This window comes from Pungitius pungitius, chromosome 11 (genome assembly GCF_949316345.1).
Source record: "Pungitius pungitius chromosome 11, fPunPun2.1, whole genome shotgun sequence".
Taxonomy (NCBI): domain Eukaryota; kingdom Metazoa; phylum Chordata; class Actinopteri; order Perciformes; family Gasterosteidae; genus Pungitius; species Pungitius pungitius.
In genome coordinates, this window is record NC_084910.1 from 7,884,368 (window position 1) to 7,909,517 (window position 25,150).

At 43.1% G+C, this 25,150-nt stretch overlaps 1 protein-coding gene across 3 annotated transcripts in view; it reads right to left on the bottom strand.

Moving 5' to 3' along the window:
* Positions 1 to 25,150, bottom strand: part of ascc3 (activating signal cointegrator 1 complex subunit 3) — a 96,144-nt gene that overhangs the window by 40,900 nt on the left and 30,094 nt on the right. For all 3 annotated transcript variants that reach the window (XM_062565353.1, XM_037454705.2, XM_062565354.1), the window contains 3 exons: positions 16,320 to 16,523; positions 14,243 to 14,383; positions 3,646 to 3,810 (listed from right to left, as the gene is read on the bottom strand). In XM_062565353.1, coding sequence (XP_062421337.1) covers positions 3,646 to 3,810; positions 14,243 to 14,383; positions 16,320 to 16,523 — 510 coding nt within the window. The remainder of the gene's footprint in view (positions 1 to 3,645; positions 3,811 to 14,242; positions 14,384 to 16,319; positions 16,524 to 25,150) is intronic.

Genomic DNA, 25,150 nt, shown 5'->3' on the forward strand with positions numbered 1-25,150 from the left:
AACCCAGTAACTGAGCAGATTGTGAAATACTCAGACCGGCCCGTCTGGCACCAACAACCATGCCACGCTAAAAATTGCTTAAATCACCTTTCTTTCCCATTCTGACATTCAGTTTGGAGTTCAGGAGATTGTCTTGACCAGGACCACACCCCTAAATGCATTGAAGCAACTGCTATGTGATTGGTTGATTAGATAATTGCATTAATGAAAAATGGAACAGGTGTTCCTAATAAACCTTTAGGTGAGTGTATAACATTGTCTGTTTAACACTTTTTGTGTTTACCTCATAATTGTTGGAATACTGCTTCATATCCAAGATCTTAGAGAATTTGAGGGCTGCAGAGCTGTTGAATGGTCAGATTTGTATGCTTTCCTTCATGATGGCTGTGTATTGATAGCTCAGAGCATGTATCCCCTGAAGGGTTTTCATCACACAGCACTGGCATTTCTGTCCAACAGACACTGGTTGGTCAAGCGATTAGTTATAAATTAAAACTAGTAGTTTATGTAGTTTAATGATTTTAGTCTTTAACATTTAATTTAGTCATGAAAGCTATTTTGGTTAAAACACGTAGAAATCGTATTTGAAATGACCTAGTCTCATGAGAAAAGAGCCCGCGGACGTCCAAATCTTGGAGAATGACCGTAGTTCCACACCGTCCCTGTGTGCTGGGGGTCCATGCATTCCCAGTGGGTATAAATGTGAACCCAGAGCCACAGATGTAGATTCATCCACCACTGGAAATAGTCCCAGTGGATACAGTGGCTGTCCTTAGCAAACATTACTCTACCAGGACCATAAAGTGTGCTCCTTGTGAGCCGTCTTCAGCCATTCATGTCAGGAAGTCTTTGAAGAACATTTAGTCAGACCAAAGCCTTTTAATGTGGAACATTTTGTTTTACAGAAATCCCTGTGATGAGTGCTAAATTAAGTCATTTCCAGAAGACCTTCTGATCTTGGTCCGGAATTATTCATTAATACCTAAATAATACATATTAAAATGTATCAATAAATCCCATTATTTTGTCTTTGTTCTACCTGTGTGCCTTTCAACCCCCCCCCCCCCCCCTCCCCTTCTTTTTTCACTTTGTGCCCACCCAGGCCCTTCACATTGGAGCTCATTGTGCTCTTCCCACGCTTCTCTGTACACACCAGATGCTGTTTACTGACTTTCTGCTCTCATTTCCCCCACAACACGTATTCTAATCTGTATGTATGTGCACTGAGTCAGCCTGTATTACATGCACTTGTATCACCTCAGATTATCATTGTTACTAGTTGAACATATGTCTCATCATCATCATCTTAAATATTACAGGCACACATGCTGTGATGCTGTGTCCGTCTGTCCTGGCGCTGCACGGTATCCCAGTGAGTTCTGTGGGGACGGACACAGTCTACCTTCAGCCAGGAGGTCCCTTCAGTTCAGACGCGCAATCACAGCCCTCCACTATCACGCCACAGATCAGTTACCCAGAGCCAGCGAAGCAGGTGGCTTGGGTCAATGCATCCATAGATAGATACATCCAAGCACCACAAAGAGAAAAATATTCAGGATATTACAAAAAAACTAGCCACTACATGACAAGTATGTCATCCAATAAATACTCCCTGTTTCTGGGTAACTCAATGCATCATCCTATAAGCCTTAGCTAGAGCTACCCCCACCTTAAAACTACGGAGCTGTTGCATAGCTTGGTCTCTGCCCGTTTCTGTGTGCATGTACAAACCCAATGAGTGCTGTATCCGGATGGATGGCGCCCCAGGTCGCCGTGTGTTTACTGACATGCTGATAGTTAAGTCCTGGGTTGTGAGCATTGACTGCATGTGCAGTCTGCTGGCAGCCCGGAGCACAACCTCCGAAGATGGTACTGTGTTCAAAGAGCCCAGTCAGCCCTTCTACAGTAATATCAGCTAAACCTGCAGATAAGTGGCCAGTGAACCGAGCAAACAGCGGTCACACGTGTGGACTAGTTTTCAATTACCTGGCGCTAACCCCAGCAAGAGGTCAGCGTCGCTGCCCAGCACAGCAGCTCATCCTCCAGTAGGCCACCGCTATCCTGGTATTTACAACCTCCCAAGGGTGAGCATCAGAGTGGGCAGTCCAGTGGGCCGTTTCCAGAGAGACAGTCTGTACACATATGTACGACCAGTCAAAGGACCTCACTGAAATCACGTATCCTCATTCACCGGCTCATGCAATAGCTCCTCATTTCTGGTACCTTTTACGTCCTCCATGTCCATGCACACAGCTTTCTCAGAAGCTTCCAGTGTGACTGGCATTCTGTGGAACTCAGCTCGATGATTCTATGGGACCAACCAAGTGTGCACGTGGATGTGTTTTTGCATCCCCTCGTCACGTCACGTCCCTCAGTGCCAGGGACAGAGACATTGTCATGGTCACACTGCAGTCTGGATGAGTCAGAGCATTCCCAATCACTCCCTGCGCATCTCTGACATCTTCTCCCTCCCAGCAGCTCTCCCCACGTCATGTCTAAATGTCCTGGCTGCTTCCCGCACAGACACCTGTCAGTCATCATCGCCTCCACAGACAGAGCACTGATTACGTCTTGCTGCAGCAGCATGGGGCCAAGGAAGCAGGACCCATGACGTCTCTGATGTGTTGTATGGAAGAGCATGTTGTTGTCACTTTAATGCTCATACTATGTGTGGTGCTTGTTGTTAACCAGTAACCAGTGTCGAGGGAATGCTGCACCCACAACACAGATAAATAAACAGATTAAATGTGTGTCAATATTAAACACTAGAAGACGGGGTACATCTGTACATTGTACATCTGTATTTATTTCTCTCATTTTAATGAGATTAAGAATACAGAAAGTCATTCTTTAAGGAGTTATTTGATGTCATTGGACAAAACACAAAAACAACATCTCATCCAACCAGCAAGCTGCATTTACCAGAGTACACTGAATAACTCCATGGTTACAACTCCATAAACGCTCACTCTCCAGTGCCTCGTTAATCTCACACAAACACACACCGACACACACACACACACACACACACACACACACACACACACACACACACACACACACACAGTGTCTCCCTATCCTCTCCCTTTGTGTCTCATTTTCCAGCTTCAGTCGGTGTTTAACAGAGAGCTCTGGGGACGTTTTGTGGATAATGTGGGAAGAGTAAAGCGATAGGGGGATGAAGATGAGAAGTGCAGTGTGCTTGTTGAAACTGAAATGTTGTTTGTGCAACTTGGCAGAAAATACTGTAACAAAGTGTTTTCAGAACATTGGTACACAACCTCCATACTTCCTGAGTACCCCAAAGCATGAGGTACCAACAGGGACCATTCATGTTATATGGTGGAGATTTCCTCTCCTGCTTTAGTCACACGATATATACATGCAATGTGAATTTATATATGTGTTACAGTGTGTATATAAAACATATACAGCGTTTTGGGTCCCCCCCCCCCCCACCCTACTGTCGTGACAACAAAGACAGATGTTAAATGTTTATAAACTGCATTTCCTAAATGATGTATGTTTTGGATGAATTATGGTGTGTATTAAGAGTACAGGTGGCCACAAATGGCCACTTCAAATGTATCTTTCATATCTAAAAAGTGTTTCACACACATTGACACACTTAGCAGCAGGACTGACCTGTCTGATGGTCCGGGCCACCAAGCTCTCCAGAACCGGTCCTCTGTCTTCATGGAGAAGGTGCACTTCATCCAGGATTAGGAGACGCACAATCTGGGAGAGAGCCACATCGCCAACACTCTTTCTAGTCACGACATCCCACTTCTCTGGAGTTGTCACCAACATCTGGAAACACATGGAGACGTGAGAACCAGGCGCCTGGCTCTGGAGCCGCAGTTCAACACACACACACGCATAAATACAAATACATATATATCCTGACAGCATTTGGTGAAGGTTCTCCCATCAGACCACCAACCCGCGTCGTGTTTTTGTACTAAGCAGCATGCGTAGGCGCAGATGGCTTGGTGAATTTCAGACTGGACACATCATATTACTCTGCAGAGGGATCTGTGTAATGCTGAAGCACTGAACAGTTGCCAGTGTTATCGGTTTTCAGGAGTTATGATGGATAGACGAGCAGTTACAGGAATGTAGGAAAATGTTTACATAATGGGAGTGTTCCATGTGTTGTCAGAAGGACAATAATCCGTCTCTTGTGTGTCCTCTGAATAGTGTTCTAAAGGTTAGAAAATAGCACCAGTACCAGTGTGATGTAGCCAGATATTTACGTATGCAGAGCTTATGTTAGAGATCATTGCAGAGGACCATTTTCCCCATGATTCCCTGCTCACTTACTGCATGACAAACAGTGTAAAACCAGATCCACAATGCTCTCCAAATCATGGCTCATCAATGCCTGATCGCCCGTGGCTCCGCTTATTACAATGCAAATCATAGCCCCTAAATCATAGCAGCACAGTACCACGCGCTGTGTGTGCCGCGTCACATTAGTTCAACCATGTTTACCACGTATGTGTCAGTCAGCCTCAGATCCTTGACATCTACTGCATTAGTATTAAGCCTTATTTTATTCCACATTGTACAGACATCTCATGCCTGGTGCCTGTAGTTGGAGAAATCTGAAAACCACCACAATGCATAATTAATGGCTTGTGAACTGTTTGGCAGCCGCTCTGTGTGTGTGCAAATTCCAATTAAACCCTTTCTGTAAAAGCAGTTCATTAAATCCTCTCTACTTTGCATTTAAATCAATCTATCCAGCCATTAGAGGCTGGCGTACTCACAGAGAGGGAAGCGCCCGCTCCTAATTGGAACTACCGGTTAATCTAAATGGAGGCTCTGGCAAACGGAGCACAGGCCAAAGTGCCTTCTTAATTGCATCACAAACACACACGAAGAGGAGCAGAGAAAGCGTGCCATTGTTTGGCTGAATGGTTTCTTTTAGGCCAGTTATTGGTCGATCGCAGCATGACTGGAACCAATATCCAAAGATTCTTAGCATTTCATTTACAATACCAACGTGCCATTGTTTGGCTGAATGGTTTCTTTTAGGCCAGTTATTGGTCGATCGCAGCATGACTGGAACCAATATCCAAAGATTCTTAGCATTTCATTTACAATACCAACGCTTCTTACAGGTGACAAACTAATCAGAGAATGGGTTCATAAACCTGCACAGAAAACATCACACACATCAGTTCCTTTCAGTAGAAGATCACTAAGCCAATAGTTGGAACCAGGATACTTAAAGAGGAAGAAGAACGTGTTTATGGAATCAGGTGCGGCTCCACGTGAATGGATCCAATCCTTACTCACGTGCTTTATAAAAAGTATGCAGTGTATGTGATGTGTTGGGAACATTGAAACAGTGTTATGTCTTAGTGGACACACTGTTTTGGGATAAACAGATGTTCAGCATCATTTGTGAAGCAGGATCTGGGTATAAGTGTTCTCTTCCATCCCCACATTAATGAATGATCTCTCCATCTCTGTGTGTGTGTGTGTGTGTGTGTGTGTGTGTGTGTATATGTGTGTGTGTTTTAACTCTGCTCTATGCTTGCCTGTTATACTTTTCTAACGGATGCCATTTGTCCCGTTTGTATTTACTGTGGCTTTATCTTGGAGCAGCATTAAAAAAAAGTTGAATCAGAAAGGGTGTAAAAATGGTGGCACACGCTCGAGTTGGTAGTTCATGCAACTTTACTCCAGTGTCATGTGACAAGCCCAAGCCATTATCACGTTTTAATTTGTTCCCTTGGTAAACAGAAGTCAAACTAAATGGAGGGAGAGCTGATGCGTTCCCGACTCTTTAATGAGCTACCAGCACTTTGCTCGTATTAATGAAGTTGGCTGGACAGAAGGAACACTGTCGGTAGAGTGGTAACAGGAGTAAGACCAGTATGTTAATTAAGTGCTCGACACGCCTACGAGCTCCCGAAGAGAGCCTGAAGATGTGAGGAAGGAACTTGTGGACTCGGTCAGAAATACACTGTGACGTTGTGATGCCAGTGACAGGGCTACGAGGTACATATTCAAAATACCCTGGGCAGAGAAAAAGAATGTGTTGAAGAGCATTAATTAGTAATATGAGAGCACAATTCCCTTTGCTTAAAGGTACCCGTGAACACTCTCAGATGGCAAATCTCCCTTTCATGTTGATTTAAAAAGTGGAGTGGGAGTGATGAGCTTGGCTCTGGCTCTTTCAGCATGTGCATCTTTAAGGTGCTGCGGTGGCTCAAAGCAGCCTGACATTCACTTAAAGGCTCTTTTTGAGCTGCCTTTCATCAGTTTTGCCTTCAAACTTTTTTTAAACCCAAAATGGTTGGAAACACCTCACCAGCAATTTCAAATAGTCTGCAGGTGACCACATTACCGAGGAACACGAGGCGCCTCGTCCTTCACAGGAAGCCGCTGGGAGGTAGCGCCTTCTTAGATGTCATTCACTGATATTTCCTCTCTGGACAGTGAGGGAGTCCCACCATGCCACCCACCCACAAACTGGCATCCACACCACACCATCCTTCCAAAGGCTTTCTGTTTCCATGGTAACTATCACAGCCATGAAGAGACGAGGACGTGAGAGGAAGAGGTAGGTGGGAGCAAGATGGAGTGGGAACGATAGAGACACATTTAGGGGATTGTGATGTGCGAACAAGGAAAGCGGTGATGAAAAGCTTCTCGTGTGTGGGCGTGTCCTCCTGACTTAACGTTACCGTAATAGGAGACAACATGGAAATACAATGAGCAGTGCTCTTTTCTTGTGTTTAGTTGTTGGTTTCTGTCAACATGAGAAAATGAAATGAAACGTTCATACATACAGGAATATGAAGTCCCAAGAGACAGGCGGGGGGGGGGGGGGGGGGGGGGGGGGAGCACAGTGATGCACACCAACCCATGTAAAAGGATTCTGAACATCTTTAAACATGATGTAATATAACTGTGATCCAGCCACTGCAAGACAAAAGACATTTAGATGATTTGGAAGAGCTTGCCTGAATTTTCTAATCCCTATTTTTAGGAGTTCTTGTGGTTTGACCAATCACTGCAGCTTCCTGCTACCCTGGTTGTTGGTCACTGAATCATCTTAGATCTTTTTACACAAAGAGGTTTAGTGACATGTTTCCCCATTTACAAAACATTGGAGCTTTGAAGGAGGGATTAAGAACTGCACATTACCTTCCTGTCAGAGAAGAACGGATGAGCTGTACACGGTTGGTCAGGTTGTTGTAAATGGACTTAGGGAAAGCATTAAATCACAAGTTATCTGTGGGAACCTTTAGTATAGGGCAGGTCCGGGGCATATCCTCTGTATAGTAGTTCATACAGTCTTTAAAGAGAGCCATCAGGCGGCAGCAGGAAAGAAAGGAAGCGCGCCTAAATCAATCTTTACAATAAATATGACAAATGTTAAGGTACTTGTTCCTACTTGTTCAGCCGGATGCCGTACAACTGCAACTGACAGAATGTGCAATGTAGTAGTATTTATGTCTCTATCAAGGCGGAAAGTTTACCAGCCAATATCAGCGTATCCCACACCCCGAATAGTGGGAAGCATAAAGAAACAAAGAACCAAATCACAGGGCACGTCTTACTGCTTACACAATTTCACACAAACTGGTCATATTTACCAAAGCTGGTATTTCTTTTTTAAATGACAGAACAGATTTATATTGTGCTATTTTTGTGGTGGAAGAATTACACATGCACAGCACAGCTGATCTGCATTTAGAAAATGTTTGAAAAATAACAAAATGATTATAATTTTCTGTTTTTGGAGCATTGCTATTAATCACTAAACAGGTTAGGTTATAGGGATTGTAGAGATACGGTATGGCAGCTTCTCACTACTTACAGTGTGTGACTGTGCCACAGTGAGCGTAGTACTAGGACAGCACATTGTGTACACAACACACACGTTGACTGCAGAGCAACACAGGCACATTCATGTGCCATTTGAACTCGTCTCCTTTCGACCATTCTGCTGCACCCTGAAAGAACATTTGCTATGCAATGAAAGTGGAGTAACTCCTTGTAGATACAGCTCTCCCTCCTGCTTATGGACTAAATATGCTTTTACTAGTAAAAGGACACACACCTTGTACTAAGCTCATTGGTAGCTGTTAGTCACTCTGTGAGATGGCTTGTGGTGAGGGTTGTGCAATGACCCTGATGAAGGCCAAACAAGACAAAAGCTTTTAATACCACGACTTGTGATGCTTCAAGACGTCTTACTCTTCTTCATGTACTTTAAAAGAGGTTGAGGTGAGGCCAGAACCCCCCACTGTGCCGACAAATCAAAAGGCCATGATGAAAGAGGCAGTGATGAGACCTTGAGCCGAGGCAGAAGACGACCAAGGTTACACTGTGTGGCATCACTCCGTCCTGTTAAATGTGGACAGCAGCCTTTCACTCGGCCACTTTGTGCAAACGTCCTGACAGGAAAGGCAAATGGATTGATGAGACACAGAAGGTGGAGAGGTTTAAGTGAATGAGAGAGAGAGAGGAGTGCTGCTGAGAATCTAACTAATCATTCTCTTCACATGGCGCGATAGGAATGGAACTTTAATACACCTTCAGATTATCTGGAATTGGCCTCATTTCATAGAAATGAAACCCAACTCTTGGTGCCCCACCCCCACCACACACACACACAGACAGAACCGTTCCTTTTGTGAATTCACCAGTCCCTCTCGGCTTAGAAACTTTTGCTCTAAGCTTGGCAATCTCTCAATTCCAACTCTTGAATTTAACAGATATGCATGTTGTCCCGACCTTCTCAGTCTTCCAGGCAGGATATATGTCGGAGCAGAAAGAGTCAGGTTCTCTCTAAATATGTGCTCAACCAGCAGCTTCCATCCCCTTTCTGTGGCCTGATTCTACCAAATCCTCCTCTCGCTACCTCGGGAGTGATGGCGAGAATGAAAAGTTGCAGGTGGCACAGACCTGCCTCCTCATCCAGATACGAATGCAAATCCCGTCAATGTCTTATATTTTTTAAACTTTATTGAGTTTACTTTATCTTTGGCTTAATGCAAAGCTTTGGAAATGGAGATAAATGGATTCTGTATTTTCTCTTATAACCTGAAACTGTTATTTTGGCCGATGTTTTGTAAACCAACGGCAGCCAGTCTGACCAATCAATGGTAACAAAATGAGATTTGCATATGGATAAGGAGGTGGGTCCATGATGCTACATACCGTTCTGAAAAAGAAATGGCCCCTGCCACTTTTCGATCTCGGTGCTACTGAGCGGCGGAAGGAAACTCCGGCATGCGGCCTTGCTATGTTGTTATTAATCTCTTTTCTCCTGTTCGGGGCCTGCTGAGTGAGTCTTTGCTACCGTAATTTCCGGACTATGGAGCGCTCCTGAAAATAAGCCGTACAAATCTGTACATATATAAGCCGCACCTGTCTATAAGCCGCAGGTGTCCACATTGTAACAGGAGGAGGATACACAGAAATAGTTTTTTATTTTTAATCACTGGAAATAAATGTTTTTTTCCAAAAAGTGCCTATAACACGGCACTAAACCTGCAGTAACACGGCAGAAAAACGGCGGTGGCGATTGTTTTGGCTTTCAGTTGGATCTGCACGTTGGAAACAACTCGGCCGTCTGCTCTCTGTGTTTTCACCCAAGGGCGTAACCATGCATCAAATGAATACCCATCCCCATTATTTTTTTGATACGGGTATTGGGCAGGTGTGGCGTAACAGTGATCCAGCGTGTTCTCCTCTCTGGTTGGGCATTTAATAAACTGTTTGTACATGGCTGATGTTTTACTTTGTTAAAGTCTCCAAGGACAACAACCAAAGAGTCCGGGTTGGTCCGCTCCACGCGCTGTATCTGGTCGGCGAGTGTCCGCTGTGCCTCCTGCACGTTGGCCGGCGGCGGCATGTAAACACCGACCAGGATGAATGAAGCGAACTAACAGGGAGTAAAAGGCAATATAGTTGATGATAAACGATTCCACATCAGGAGAACAGTGTTGTGGGATCACTGTTACGTCGTTCTACCAGCTGCTGTTGAAGTAGAAGCAGATTCCTCCACCCTTCGTCTTGCCGGAGAGCTCCGTGTGGCAAATGGATGTGCAATGGATATGGGATGCATTTTTGAACATTTTCAGCACAATATGTTTGCAAATGTGTGATGACTCAAGTGACTGAGGCAGACAACACCTGCCTGCCGGCTGGAAAACAAACACGCACCCGTAGCCAAACCAGTAGTTCAAAAACCAGTAGGCACGTAACACCGTCACTGAAAAATGGCTTCTCCTTTCAGACTTTATGAGCAAATACAGGATCCCTTTGAGATAAATTCTAAAGCCTTGCATTAAGACGTACATCCCTTTATGTAAGACTCTGCGCTACTTGCAGGTCGCTGTGTTGTGCCAGATCCTCAATAAAGTTTACCCATGGTCATGAAGACTCATTTAACGTTACGTGGACTTTGAATGCCGCTTAATACCCAACTGAGATCGGCTCCTTCCACCGACCACTTTCCGCACTCGGCGCTACTGCGGTTATTCCTGCATATCCTGTCGGGTTTATGCGTCTGCACGCTCCGTTAAAGCCGCTGCCCCCCCCCACTACGATACAGCAGCTCATCTGCCTCTTCAAGCGCGTTCCTGGATTCAAAACTCCGCCAATCACTCCTAACAGCTTGTCGAAGGATCTCAGCATCATTAAATTAATTAAAAACTAGAAGAAGAGGCGTATTTTGCCCAGCTGTACGCTCTCGTTTAACTTCCGCTTAGTTCATGTCCAATACAGTCTGTTAATGTACAAATGTCAGCTGTCTATTACGGAATCTTACAGACACAAACCACACTGATGGCATAATGAAGAGTTAAAGCCCCGTTATTATTGGACATGGTTACAATCCGAAGCCCAGGTGTATTGGGTGCTCGCTCCTTTAGCTTGACGCACGCTCCTGATCTTGAATCTAGAATCGATTGCTCTTCCTTAGTGTCCCGGATGTTGGTGTGTCAAGGTTGACATTTTTTGGGTTGAATATTGTAACCTCCATTTCTGTTGCGGCTGAATATTTTAACTGTTTTTTTTTTTAGGTTGAATTTTTTTGCGGTGTTTTAATGTTGAAAAACATTCAGGTACATCATTTCAATGCATAAATATTCAGTGCTAGAAATTCAATCACCTTTTTATTTCAACCCCCGATGGCACAGATTTACTTCCATACAATGTGAGGGTTTCGGGACAGAGGATGTTGTATGTGTACAAACTGTAAAGCCCTCTGAGGCAAATTTATAATTGGCGATTTTGGGCTTTACAAAATAAAATGAATTGAATTGAAAAACTTTAACCTTAACCAAAAGGTCACACTGTTACAGAGACCTTGGACAGTATTGACCCACATAATGGAACAGCTTTGAGGACAATTGCTCGTATTTAATAATCAATTTACATAATAGTTTATTTGTGCGTTATAGGTTCATCTCCCATTTAAAAGCAGTAAAGTCCTGGTCCTATTCACGCAATTGACGTTAAAAGGGTTAAGATGGTGTTATTGCCCAAGCATCCTGCTTGTTCCCACTGGAGAAACATTCAGGTCCACAAGAAACGGCTCTGTAATATTACGGTCTTTGGTTGTTTTTTTAAAACCAAAAAATCTATTTAACCTAATTTATTTTGAAAAATTCCAAATCACAAATTAGCCTCACAGGCTTTACAATCTTTCCTTTAACCATCCCATCCAGATTTACTAAATGCCGACTGCTGTAGTTTGCAGAAATAATTACCTGGGGACTATTGATTGACATTTGGTGCTCTAGTGAGTCCTTGTGGCAGTAGCACAGTGTGTGTGTGGGATTAAGTCAAAATAAACTGCTGTGTGTGTTCTCTGTAATAAATGAACCAGTTCACCAATGAGGCTCATTGAACAACATTTAGCTCTATGGCTCAGAGAAAGACACAATAACTTTTGCATTCACTGTACTGTACATTCAGTGAATGTTTCCCTGCTTGTTGCTGATGACAAAGAAAGAGGAGGAATTACAGATTTCTAACAATCAATCTGGCTGTGAGAACTCAGTCTCTCACTCTGCCCTAGTCATTTCTAACATTTTCCTTACATGCAGTTATTGTCTAACTTCCCAACACTAGCAGAGGAGAGGATAAAACAGAGAATCTGCATTTAATGGGGCTTATTTCAGCCCATGTCATCCATTAAAATATACTTTGATCTTTAATATGGGATCTTACTTTGTCTCCTCTTCACAAAGCGCAGAAGATGCACACTTATAGTCAATAGCTCTCTCAGAGCATAATCAGTCTTCAGTGCCTGAGCTCATCTATTCCAACAGGAGCTTACATCTCCTGTAGAACTCCTGTGGTCCGTGCAATGCTGAGGCACTATTTGGATTGATTTGGGATCTTTAGTCTCAATGATGACATCCCCAAAAAACAAAATAACTACAATGTGATTCTAAAAGAGCGTATTGTGTGCAGACATTGGACCTGCTGCGTTTCTTTGATGGTAAAAGGAAAGGCAAAAATATAAAGTACATGCTGTTCCTCTGGCCTCTTTCTCATGCTGATCTCACACACCCTCAAACTATTTGATTTGGTCCTCACTATGCTGTAACCATGGTAACAACTACTAAGTGTAGACAAGTGCTGCCTTCAACCAGGAACCCTGACTGATAAATAAATGAATCTGTAATCCTTCAAGTTGGCCTTCGTTTGGACAAATAGTGACAGGAAGAGTCAGCAGCAGTGACGTTTTCAAATCACTGTCTTTTAGGGACACTGTGGTGGTCCTTCTGCAGACAGTGTGCTGCGCAGAGAAAGGTTAGATGTTGATATGGAAGTAGCCTAGCAGCTAGCTTAGCATAGCTGTGCTTTAAGTGGTCTGTTTGCCACTCACCCCCCTTTTGTTTGACACATGGAGGAATTCCTCTGCACAGTTCCTCCGATTTACTACCAATGCAAAAAGCTCTCTCCATCTTGATGTAACCGACTGCAGCTAGCGGCCGATTCGTTTGCATATACATGTGCATATGTATGTATATATATATATATATATATATATATATATATACATACATACACATACACATACATACATATGCACTATATATAAATACATTAACTATTCCCTTTATACATTGGCAATCAAAATATGTCTTAAAAATTAATTCCACTAGCAGGGCATTAACAATTAAATTAAAAAAAACAACAGTTTTAGGAAAACAAGTTACATTATAACAGGCGCTTTGTCAGGGTATTCATTCCATTCCAGTTGGCCACAGATGTCAAAATGGACTACATGATGTTTGAGGCAGCTCACCCTGGCAGTGTTGGTCCTTTGGGAGAAGCTTGTAATGAAAACACGACCTCGGGAGCATTGCTCGTGCCCTTATGCCCTGCTTCTTGGTTTCACATCCGATCCAGAACCTTTTGTTTTATGATGAAAGTGCTGCTGAAAATGGCCATGAGGTCTTTGTGGTACAAGATGCCCTTTTCTTTTTTGGCAGATGCAGAGCTTCTTGACCAAATCATTTTTGTCCCACCCGTCCTGTGTGTCGGTCTAGTCTAATCTCTCCTCAGATGTTCATGTGGTCCAGGTCTACTGGCATAAACCATGATCCTTCACAATCTAACTTTACTTTTTATATCCTGGTTATCCATTGTGTAACAGTACAACATTGGTCTAATTGATTACATGTCTAACTCAGTTGCTCTTTTTGACGTTACCCATTAAAATGGTTTGCTAGAGGTGTAAATACAGACAGAGTTTCATGCTCTACAGATTGTAAAGCACCATCGGGATACTTGCATGATTTGTGCTATTGGGCTAAATAAATATGAACAGCAGTGATTCCAGCAAAATATTTTATAATTCCTTCTCTATTTGAAAGGAAGTGTACATCCACAGCTCTGTGCTTAATAACCATTGAATAATACATCTGATTAATTTACACCTATGACAAGTCATTTGGAGAACCATGACTGATGCATTTCGGACCATCCTTGATTAATTCCTCCCAATAAATGTCACATCAAATCCACTTGGGGGAGCTAGAGAGCATTACATTAGATGTAATTTATGTGACGCTTTAATCCAAAGTGACTTATAAGTCACTTCAACCATACAAACTGTACATTCAAGGCAACCTGTTGCGAGGACTACTTTCTGTACCCTTGGTTTGAACTATGTTTAGGAGACACAATCGAACTGAGTGTGCGCACACGTGTATGTGCGTGTGTGTGTGTGTGTGCGTGCGTGTGCCCGTACCTGTGTCCGTAGGATCTCTCCTTTGGTTAGCTGCATGTCTCCAGTGAGTTCTTTAACAGTGATGCCCAGTGGCTCCAGTCGCTTACTGAAGTAATTTGTCATCTCAGCTGCCAAGGCCTTCATAGGAGCCACATATACGATCTACAGGGAGAAGGACACACTGATGAGTACTGTGGGACAGTAAACAGATATGGGGGGGGTGGGGACGTTAGAGGGTGGTGGGGGGACTAGAAGGACAACGAGGTGATAAATAAGCTAACAGAGGCGGGATCATTTGTTCTCTGGCAACCAACACAAATCACAATTTATTGGGAATTTGAATGGGTAAAGTTTGATAGAGATGTGTCTCTCCTTACTAGTTGGAACAGTGCGGCACTGTGTATGAGTTTGTGTGTGTGTGTGTGAGCCTTCATGCTAGAGAACAAAGCCTTTTGGGTGTCTGAATTATTTATCTATGCTAGGATTTGACACGATGGCTTTATAAAGCCCTACTAATATTTTTAGACCAACCTGCCAATAGCTGTCTTCTTGTGCACATGAGATTTTATTTACCAATTCTTCTTTTAGCCCACTTTCATCTTTTATTTTTCACAAGGTGAATTTGTGATGGAAGGCGATGTGATAACAAACAGCAAAGGAAGGAAGGAGAGGAGTCATAGAGCTAAATGGAGATACTGCAAGTCGGGCCTCGTTTAACAGGATCTGTCGGCCTTTAACTTGAGTCTTTTGATATTGACTACCTTATTTCCCTCCATATTTCCTTTTCCAACTGAACGCCACGCTGTTTCATGATCAGTTAGTGATCCAAATAATAATCCTAGTGATGGAACCAGTGGTGCTTCGGGTTGTAGGAGTCACGGCTTGGATCACATCACGAATCAGATCAAAGATGGGATCAGTGCAGCAGAAAAAAGGGAGCAAATAAAACTATTAGTGACTAAGTAACTGCAGATGATCCATATTGGCAGATTCAGTAGATTGATTACAGTTGCTGGTCCACAAGGCTCTACTGTGTTTACTTCTGTCGCCGCACCACGAATTATTTCAGCGCAATAATAAACTCACTTAGTCTTTTAAGTGTTTTAATGAGTTTGAATTAAACAGCTCATCTCTAATATCTATTTGATATTAAAGTGAGAAATTTTCCTCAAACAACAAAAACTACATTTTCGGAAATGGCATGTGAACACATCGTGATAACATTATGATTCCTTCCTTCCAATAATACTGCATTAGTTGTTGACTAAGTGGTCACTCACCACTGATCGGCGACTAGACAGTCATGAATTCATTGACATTACTGGTTTTATTTGGGGATTTTATAAGGGATGAGAACAGAAAACCAGTCTTTAATGGCAACAGGATCCTGATAGGTCAGCTGCATTTATTTGTTTCTCCTGATGATTCATCCTATAGTGTTGCATGACCACGTCAACCTCCTCCATCTGGAGGAAGAAGCTGGTTGTTCTCCAATAGTTTAGTTCCAACACAATGAATCCCTCTTTCTCAAGCTAAAAAGAAAAAACACTGAGGATTGGTGTGCCTCGATGAAAACTGTAAAATTAGGAGAATCCATCCAAGACTATTGTGAGATCTTGATCTAACACAGTTCTTCATCTAATTAATCTAATTGCCTGAATCACAGAAGCACAATATGGATTCACAGGATGTTCTTGGGTCACTACTGTCTGCAGACAACAACTTCACATGTGTATTGTGGACTAATTACTCCGGGTCACACGCAAGAGAAGAGACTGGTTCAGATCACCACTGAGGTTAAGGGACAAACAGAAGACCAATTGCCATGGAGAAAACATTATCCTGTAAACCCAGCTCTCATTGAATTTAAACTGCCACAAAGCTCCCATTCAAGTTGCAAGGATCAGATGAGAATCTCTGCAGGGCTGTGGGAGTGTGAGCAAAGAGCATGCCTAATCTCCATGAGGCACGCTGAGAGACTCCGGGGTGGAGTAGCACTGGAAATATGAAGACATTACAAAATACCTCCACACGGCCAGTGTCACATGGTGTCCTTGGATTCTATATCAGTGTGTGTGTGTGTGTGTCAGCGCCACACCTTGAACTCATCCTTCTTGATGACGCCCCCCGGCTGCAGGTGCTGGTGGATCTCGTGGAGGACCGTCAGCATGGCGATGTTGGTCTTACCCGCGCCAGTTGGGGCACAGATGAGGAGGTTTTCATTGGTGTTGTAAGCCGTCTCAAAGACCAGGGACTGGATCCTGTTGAGACTCTTCATCCCCTTGAACACCAGCTGGGCGATCTGAGCAAGCAAAGGGTGGAGATGGCAGAGAGTTACAGTCATCATACAAAGACCTGTCATGGAATATATCCTGGCTTTATTCATGATGGACCACTTACAGCACACCTAAATACAGCATAAGAGTAATGTAGGGCTTGGAAGGGGGCATATTTTGGTTAATAGCTAGAGTGAAACTAAATTATTTAAATGGATTGAATTATTAATAATCAATAAGAGAATTCACAAATTAAGTAATTAATGTGGCACCACCCTGAGCTAACAGGAACTAATAACCAAACTATGAATCAAGTTTCACTCATTAGGAGCAAAGTATTTGTAAGTTTATTGAATTACAAAAACACATTGTGATTGGTCTTCTAACTACATCCTTTCCAAAAGTGCAAAGTTGTGGAGGAAAATACGGGACAAATATGTCTGTGAAAAGCAGCAGTGACGATGCACATATTTGATCGCCTGGTAGTGTGGGTGAAGCTTGATCTGATATGGATCCGTGTCAATCATTTCCATGTTTGGAAGCCAAAATGGATTAATACTAAATGATCTGTGGGTAAAGTCCCCCTTTGTTGGAGACAGAGCCTTCTAGCAAGAAGCACCAGGGGCTCATTCTCAGATGGTGTCGGTGACATGGTGTGAAGTGACTGCACACAAAGAGGAGCATCAGCAGGCATGAAGGGGTACTAAGTGTGTGTGGCAAGATCAGCTGTCAGTCAAGCTTCCTTCTGTTGGCCTTCACTATGGCAACAGAGTGAGGCTGAGGGCACTCAATTTCAAACTGCCTGATAAGTAGAGAGATGGCCACTGAAGGACAGTTGGTACCCCACACACCCACATACATGCACACACACAAGAGAGCAGAAACCTCCAGCTACTGCACAGGTTGAGTAAGGCATTCAAAATGGACCAAATTATCTTCTCTCGGCATGGAAAGGGAAAGTTGCAAAATTAGCTTGGATAAATATATAGATGAAAGTGCTGTTCTGTCCCTGCAGCTCACAGCATACAGGCTCCTGTGGTATTGAGCACAAGCTCTGGTACGTTTCACTCAGAGACCTCGCTGTAAAAGTAACTAGCTGCTGGTGTCTCTCCTTTTCAGAACGCACGGTTCGCAGTAAAAATCGATCTTTACCGTATTTGTGATTTCTATCATCTTTAGTGTCTCTCTTCTAAACAATACTGCACACATGAAACAATTGTAGCTTCCCTAAATATGATTTGCAAATGAGTGCAAAGACATGCAGTCGTTCCATTTCAGCACAGAGGGAGTGTGGGAACGATGGGATGCCTTTTACAAATAATTCACGTTTAATGTACAGAAAGAACCCTCAAAAGCTGAAGTTATGTTAAGTTCTGACAATATTTTCTTCCATTAATGTTATCTCTTTAGAGTCTCAACAGGACACGTTGAGGATGTCCCCTCTTGCTGGTGAAGGAACAAAGAAACAGGTGGAGGTGCATCTTCTGTGATGCAGGTTGCCAGTGGGACAGTTTGATACCTGTTTATCCCGAATGAGAGAAATGAAGACCACGCTCTAGAGAGGTAGTGGGATGCTGTACTACACCAGAGGTCACTGTAGATCCAGGTGTGCTGTACCTCCACATGTATTTTTCATGTTTTCTCCATCAGCGTAGTCGCTGCGTTCCATTTCTCTCCCAGTAAAGCTGGTTGCCGATGCCTTAAGCTTAGACAGCAATATTACTTATTCAAGGATTCATTAGAAGTATGTCATCACTTTCCCTTCCCCTCGTTTCGCTCCAACACTCATAGAAAGAAATAATTAAAGAGTGCATGTCAGCTGTGGATGTGCAGGGTGCAGTTGGGAAGCAACAGCTCAGTAAGGGGAAAGAGGTTATTAATGCATCAAAGAGCAACTTTATTAGAGTCCACTTAGGCTGGAAGGAGTGGTTACAGCTAGGTGCCGTGGGGGCTGCTTGGAGCACCCACTGATGTATGCACTGCAGTCATTTGGCTGTTGATGACCAGCACTTCCCACCGACAGCTATTAAACCCATTTCCCAGAGAAGAAAAAGTGAAACTTGTGATGTTGCATTTGATCAAGTTATGATTGGTATGAGGTTCAGGTTGTTGTTTGAAATCCTTGCTTCGACATCACCTCCACTGGCAAAAGGAAATTGACAAAAAGCTGATTGCAGCCATTCAAACCTGTCGAGTTTGGCCCAAATACTTTCGGTAAGGATGCAAATGACAGTGGACAAAATGTGCTTTAAAAAAAAGGATTACAACATCAACACTGGTAACATGAGTCATGTTCAGGGCTCCTGACTTAGCTACATTTTATCATGACTATTGGAGACTTCTATGCTTCTTGTAATTGTGCCGAAAATACACAAGGACAGAGGGGCAAAATTGACCCCAAGAAATATAATTTTGCCACAGATTTCACTAGAAAAAACTACAAAATGCATTTCCTGCTGGAAATGCGTTTGAATGCTAAAGCTGAAATTAATTTCAGAAAGATGCTTAAAATACAGAAATGAAAAAAGCTGAAATTAATTCTAAACATTGCTGAAAGAATAGAAAAAGACTAAGACTCTAACGAACGAGCCTTGTAGTTTTGATGTCTCTCCGTGGCTTAAAACGGCTCTACTAGCAGTTTTACAAAGCGTGTACTTTCAGATTTTTATTAGAAATATGTCGCCAGGTTTGTATGGGAGCCAATGGGGCTTGAGACAGACGTTGTCTCACTCTCGGGCTCCTCAGGACAAAAGCAAATAACTATGGGATTCCATACCCATACAAGTCTGACCAGTACAAGCACTTACCGAAATCTGATGCTTTCCTCACTCTAAATTTCCGGAACATTCCAAAGCTGCCCTCTAGCTCCGTACATAGAAACCCATGTAAAACTCAGAAGAGGACTGAAAAACTAATGAAACATAATAGTGATTATGAAAAAAAGTATAATAGATATCAACAAGCTGTTTTTTTAATAAAATAGTTTAGACTTTTGTCAACATTTTAAAGTTTAAATGGTGTTTCTAGTTCATGATTTCAATTAATATAAATTCAATTCTAAGAGCTAGAAAGCTGAAAAGTCATAGTCCCCCTCTCCTAAATGAGCTGAGCATTTTAATATTTGAACGGTTTTAATAGCTGAAAGTGTGAAGGAGTTGAAACGTGCCACGGAAGAAATAGAAAAATCGAAGAACAATACTTGGAATGCATCAATGCTTTTCAACAATTCCACACATTTTTTGCAAGGCACTGAAGGCTTTTGAACTTGAAAACATATAATGTGTTCTTTCATAACCGGACCACCAGGCTACATACCATCGCCTGTGTTGAGTGATTACTAAGTATTCATTATTTTAAAATAATTTAGTCAACGTTAACTAGCTCTGATTAGCTATTTAGCTACGAAGGCTTGCTAGCTAGCTAACTTAGCTACCTTGGCTAACGTTAGCCAGAGTGCAGTGAGTGAGAGATGTTGCCCTTTGACCTTGCACTCCTCAACCAGGACAAGACAGTGACTGAGCACTATGAAAGAGCTTATGATTATCAGAGTGCAGTTGACTGGGGGTTTCAAGGTGTACATGTTTTGATGTAATCAGCTGTGAATTGAATGCAGAAGACAGCGTGGTCTCACTGTTTCACATTGCTCAACATACTTCTAAAGACTAGAAGAAGAAGAAATAAAACGGAATGAGTCGGATTCCTGTTTTGGCCCAGGAAAATCAAAGAAAACACTTATTAAAACTATAAACTACTGTCTAATAGTCTTATTGCTATGTACAGTAAGCCCAAATAAGTATATTATTGAGTATATTTTTAACAAAACTTCAAATGTTATTTCACAGGTTTCAAAAAATACCTGGTTGTAGTCAGTGGGAGAAAAAAATTATGAAAAAAAAAAAAACTAAAGACAGCAGCAGGAGTGTCGTAAAGCTGCATTCTCTCTACTGTCCATCAGGGGGCGACTCCTCTGGACCTATAAACAAACAACAACATGACTCAATCTGCACACTGAGTCTCAGGAAGTTGGTTTGTAACTGTTCTTGGGAAGCCTGAGAACTAAACCAATCCACGGTGCCATCGTGTTTGTGATGTTTTTTCATTGATCCGTTTGTTTCCTTTCCTTCTGCCTGTCAACAACATGATTTCCTACAGTCCCATTTCCGGCTCAGGTTTCTTTGTGCAGGGGTGTCTTCTGATTGAACACAAACCTCTCTGATATGTATTGAAGCTCCTATTTGCACCAAGAAGCTTTGTCAGACCTTCCTGCTCCTCTAAGGGAAGGAACACTCTGTCCCTTTTCAGCTGAATTGAGTCACTGAACTTCTGTCTGTACTTACGGTTTGTGTCAATGACTTCTGTACTATTTATGATTTTTTATATATTCTAGTTAGTAATAAATACTTGTTCACAAACAAGTTTAAGATACTTTTCATTCTGACAAGGACATAATGAACAAATTTTCACCACAAATACTTCTCTCTGGATGTTTTCCCTCAGTAAACATTGTAAACATGAGTTAAAACAATTATGGCCCCCAGCCAGTCTTTTGGCCTTTTCTATGAAAATGGCATACCCATGATAAAAAGTGACAATAACTATGAAACTACTTTGTCTATCTGAACATTTTTTTCCCATCAGGGTAAAGGGGAACCTATCAGTGTTGTTGATGTGTAAAAACCAGTTTTACTGGTGAGGAAATAAATCAATACAACACACAAGGATTTATGATTCATATGCTGGATGGTTTGGTGGTGGTTTTGCTCTGTCCTTGACGAGGTTTGTCTGAGAGAAAAGTTAAGGATATCATTCGACTCTGCGTCGCCTCGGCTAGCAATTGAGTGTCTCTTGTTTTGTTTGCTTCTAGCTTCAATGAGAAAAATGTACGTAAGCGCCGCCATGTGTTTCGGGAAAAAAAGGCTCAAGTCTTCTTCAATGCAGCATGATGTTCCTATTGTAAATGATGGTCCATTTAGAGTCAAACAGACCATACAGCAGGGGATGCTTTAGGGCGGGGCTGCAGTGATTGATGCGTTCATCTTTAAGCCTATTCGCCTATTGCCCCATGTTGGTGTGCTGGAGACTAGAGGGGAGGAGGCAGTGAGGCCTTGTGTTTGTGCACGGGATGATGTCAGCGGTGACATCATCAGGTCAATCTGTCATAATGGGTGTCACCTGTGCACATCGGGCAACCTGGGGCGGGTTGATTGACGGCACTATAAAAAGGTGGAGGACATTGACTGGGGGGTGGTAGACTGTTTAATAATATATATATTTGGGACCTTCCTTTTATCCAGAAGTAACTGGGTCGTGGCTTCCTCACAGTTGTACTTAGCTCCAGCCTCTTGTGCCATGCAGGCCAAGAACCAAGATGACAATAGTTGAAAACCAGATGATAAATGGCAACATTTCTGAACTCAAGTCTTCAACACCCAGTCTACAAATCAATGGATGAGGTCACGGTGACTTTGAAATACAGCATGCGATTCAGAAAACAAATGTCTGAGAAAGCCTCAGAATGGCCTTTCACATAGAAATAAGATATAACAAAGAGGGTGGTTACATGTTATGTGTCCTTCTTCTGGTGCAATCCTGTGGATTTAAGACGTGCTGCTAAACTGGGACTAACCGTCCTAAAATTCCATGTCAGCTCCTCACGGGAAAAATGAGTCCAGATCCCAGATTCTATTCCATTTGTTTTTCTACTTACGCGTGATGGCCATGTCATTATTGATAGATTATTCATTCATTGATGAATTTGGAGCTATACGCACCAGCTACAGCTGACCAGAAATTAGCGGATTGCATGGGGACATTTAGAAGAATAGCATAGGTTTCCACTCATACTAACCCGACTGCCTCTAAAACCAAACCAGTTCGGCTACAGTGTGGATGGCAATGATAATGACTGCAGGGCTTCTTCTCCATCGGTACAAGGATGTGATTCCAGTCTCCTTCAGTCTGCCCAATTATTTCCCCCAAGGCCAAGTCCACGGAGATCCCACTTATGAATATTCATTTTGGAATTATGAGCCGCTGAGATACGGTGTATTCTGTGAGGCTTCTGCACACTCATTCCTTTGACCAGAGAGGCACAACAATCACTTGAGTAGCTGGGCCTCATTTGGATTTATCGACTTTGTCTGTTTGTAACGAGAAGCCAGTGTCCCCACACTCCTTAAACATGCTAATTCATGGAAATGTATGGCTGCCCCGGCATTCACCTTGAGGTAAAGCATACATGTTGTAAATAGAAAGTTGCCGTCATTTAATGATCTTTGGAAATCGTCAGTGCTTTTTTATTCTCTCTTTAAAACCTCTCTGGCTTCATTGTTATGGTAATGTATGCACAGACATCCTCCAATTGGAGATCCAGCTGTGCCTGCCAACACTCCTCTCCAGGGTGGAGGGAGCTAGGACTGCTCTGCGATGGATGCAGGTGTTAACTTACAGGGCTCACCCTGCTTAGCTGCGATGGGGCTCATCAACAGTGCCCTGCTTACGTACTGCTTTTATTTAATAAAAGGAATCCGGTAAAATTATTACAGAATCTGTTCTAAAACAGAGAATGTAACTCATTTTTTTTAAAGAAAACGACAATATCCCACAGCTGGAATATGAACTCCAGTTTCGATCGTTCAATCCGACCAACGCCTAGGTTAGAATAAGAGTTGGAAGAAAACATCTTCAGTTCCCAGAGCCACGTCCAGCCTGTTGTACTGCATGTGCACTACAAGCAGATCTCCAGCTTGAGTGGCTTAGATTACTATATGAAAAGATTTTGATCATCTGATTACTTGTGTTTCTATTCTTCAGCAATGCTGTCATGTCCCCAGACAGCAGCAGTTTGGGGAGTACAATGTCTAGAAGAACCATGCAAAAACAATTGCTTTGGAAACACCAGCAAATATTTAATTCCTGTCAAATGTGCGCCTGCACGACATGTAACACCTCTTTTAAAGGTGCAGCATAGGAAACTCGGATCATTTGATTTCCTCTCAACATCTGGTGGTCAACAGCTCTAACTGCCGTGAGCTAACCAGTGGGGCCTGCTCACATGCACCAACATGCACTTAAAGCATGCACAGCCAGCGCGGCATGCACAGATAAGCTGTGATAGCAACACCCGCCGAGGGAGAGTGATGGGATTCTGGGCTCAGGTAGACATACGCTGCTCCTTTAAGCTCCCATCAGGCTGTCTTCAGCCCTCAGTCATCACAGCCCACCTGACACGTCAACCACCAGAGTGAGAATGGAGAGTCTAACGTGCATCTTTTCAGAGAAGATGTCGTTACATTGGTGGGAGGCGGGATGTGAAAGGAGTTGACCTCCATGGTGCACCCCGAGCGTATCGTTTGAAAGAGATTCTTTATTGAAATGAGATTCAAAGAAACCACACCTAACTCATCTATCTCATTGTTCCCTTTTCTCCCGATACAACCTACTATCTGCTTTTTTACAAATCAATCCACGTCGTTGTAGCTGATTGCTCCTGGCTGAATTCAGCCAAAAGCGTCCCCCCATTTAGAGCGAGGCCTTGGTATTTAAAACACAGATCCCAGCTGGCCATTACAGGACCATACACATCTGTGGTCAAGCCTTCAGCAGCCGAGTTCAATAAAGTTTTTAATGAGAGCAGCTGTTGGCGTCTGGGGCAGACCCAGCTGGCAGTACGGGCTCCATACCACTTTGTAGACCATGAGGATACTGGTGTGATGAGCGATCTGTGGCTTCGTATGTCTTTCTGTAGAAATATACCCACACAGCAGACAGAGGGAGTTTGCTTTGCTTGCTGTCTATAAAGTCGGAGAAGCACCAACTGTGGAGATAAGAAGATGCCTGTCAGCCCATCTTTGGCCAACGCTGAGCGGGGTGCAGGCAGTCAGGCTCATTAACACAGCAGATACACAGCCTACGGCCATATGGGCATACTGGGAGGACTGGGAGGATCTCACCAATCCACCGGCCACTTTAAACACACTAATTGGGCCCACATAGATGGTCGTAATGAAAGAACAGCGATAGCTGAGCATCCCAGTTTGTAGGTGTAATGGTGAAACGTAGATGGCCAGTCACCAGCTATTTCCTGTTACTGTGTGTCTACTGTATGAGTCACTGTAGGAGGTGCTAAACTAATTAAATTCCTCTGTGAATCGGTAATGGGAAGCTAAGAGATATCATTGTTGTCATTTTGATGCCATTCTTTTAATTACTTTCTGGTTCCATTTCATTCCATTTGAATTGACAGCCTGATCAACTTTTAATTGCCAGTTTTTGCAAACAGCTTATCAGCCTGCTCCAAGCCTGCATGCAGAGTACTAAATGACCTGGCCAAACACACACACAGCATACACCCCACAGCCCGTCCTATGGATCCACGTGCACGCTGAGCACACACCAGATGCACGTGGGGTTTGACAGAGTGAGATAGGGATGCGGCAAACAGGAGGCCCATTCCTTTCCCTACGGAGCGCAGCAGCAGGAGGAAGAGGGGGGGGGGGCTCAGAGAAGGGAGAGGGAGAGTTGGGAGGAGGATGGAGAGAGCACAGAATGAGGTAATCCATCATTTCGTCCAGACGCACCTGCTGAAGCACTGAAAGCTTTGGGACTCTGAAAACCTGCAACTAACGCAGTACGCCCAGCAGGGCCGGGGGGG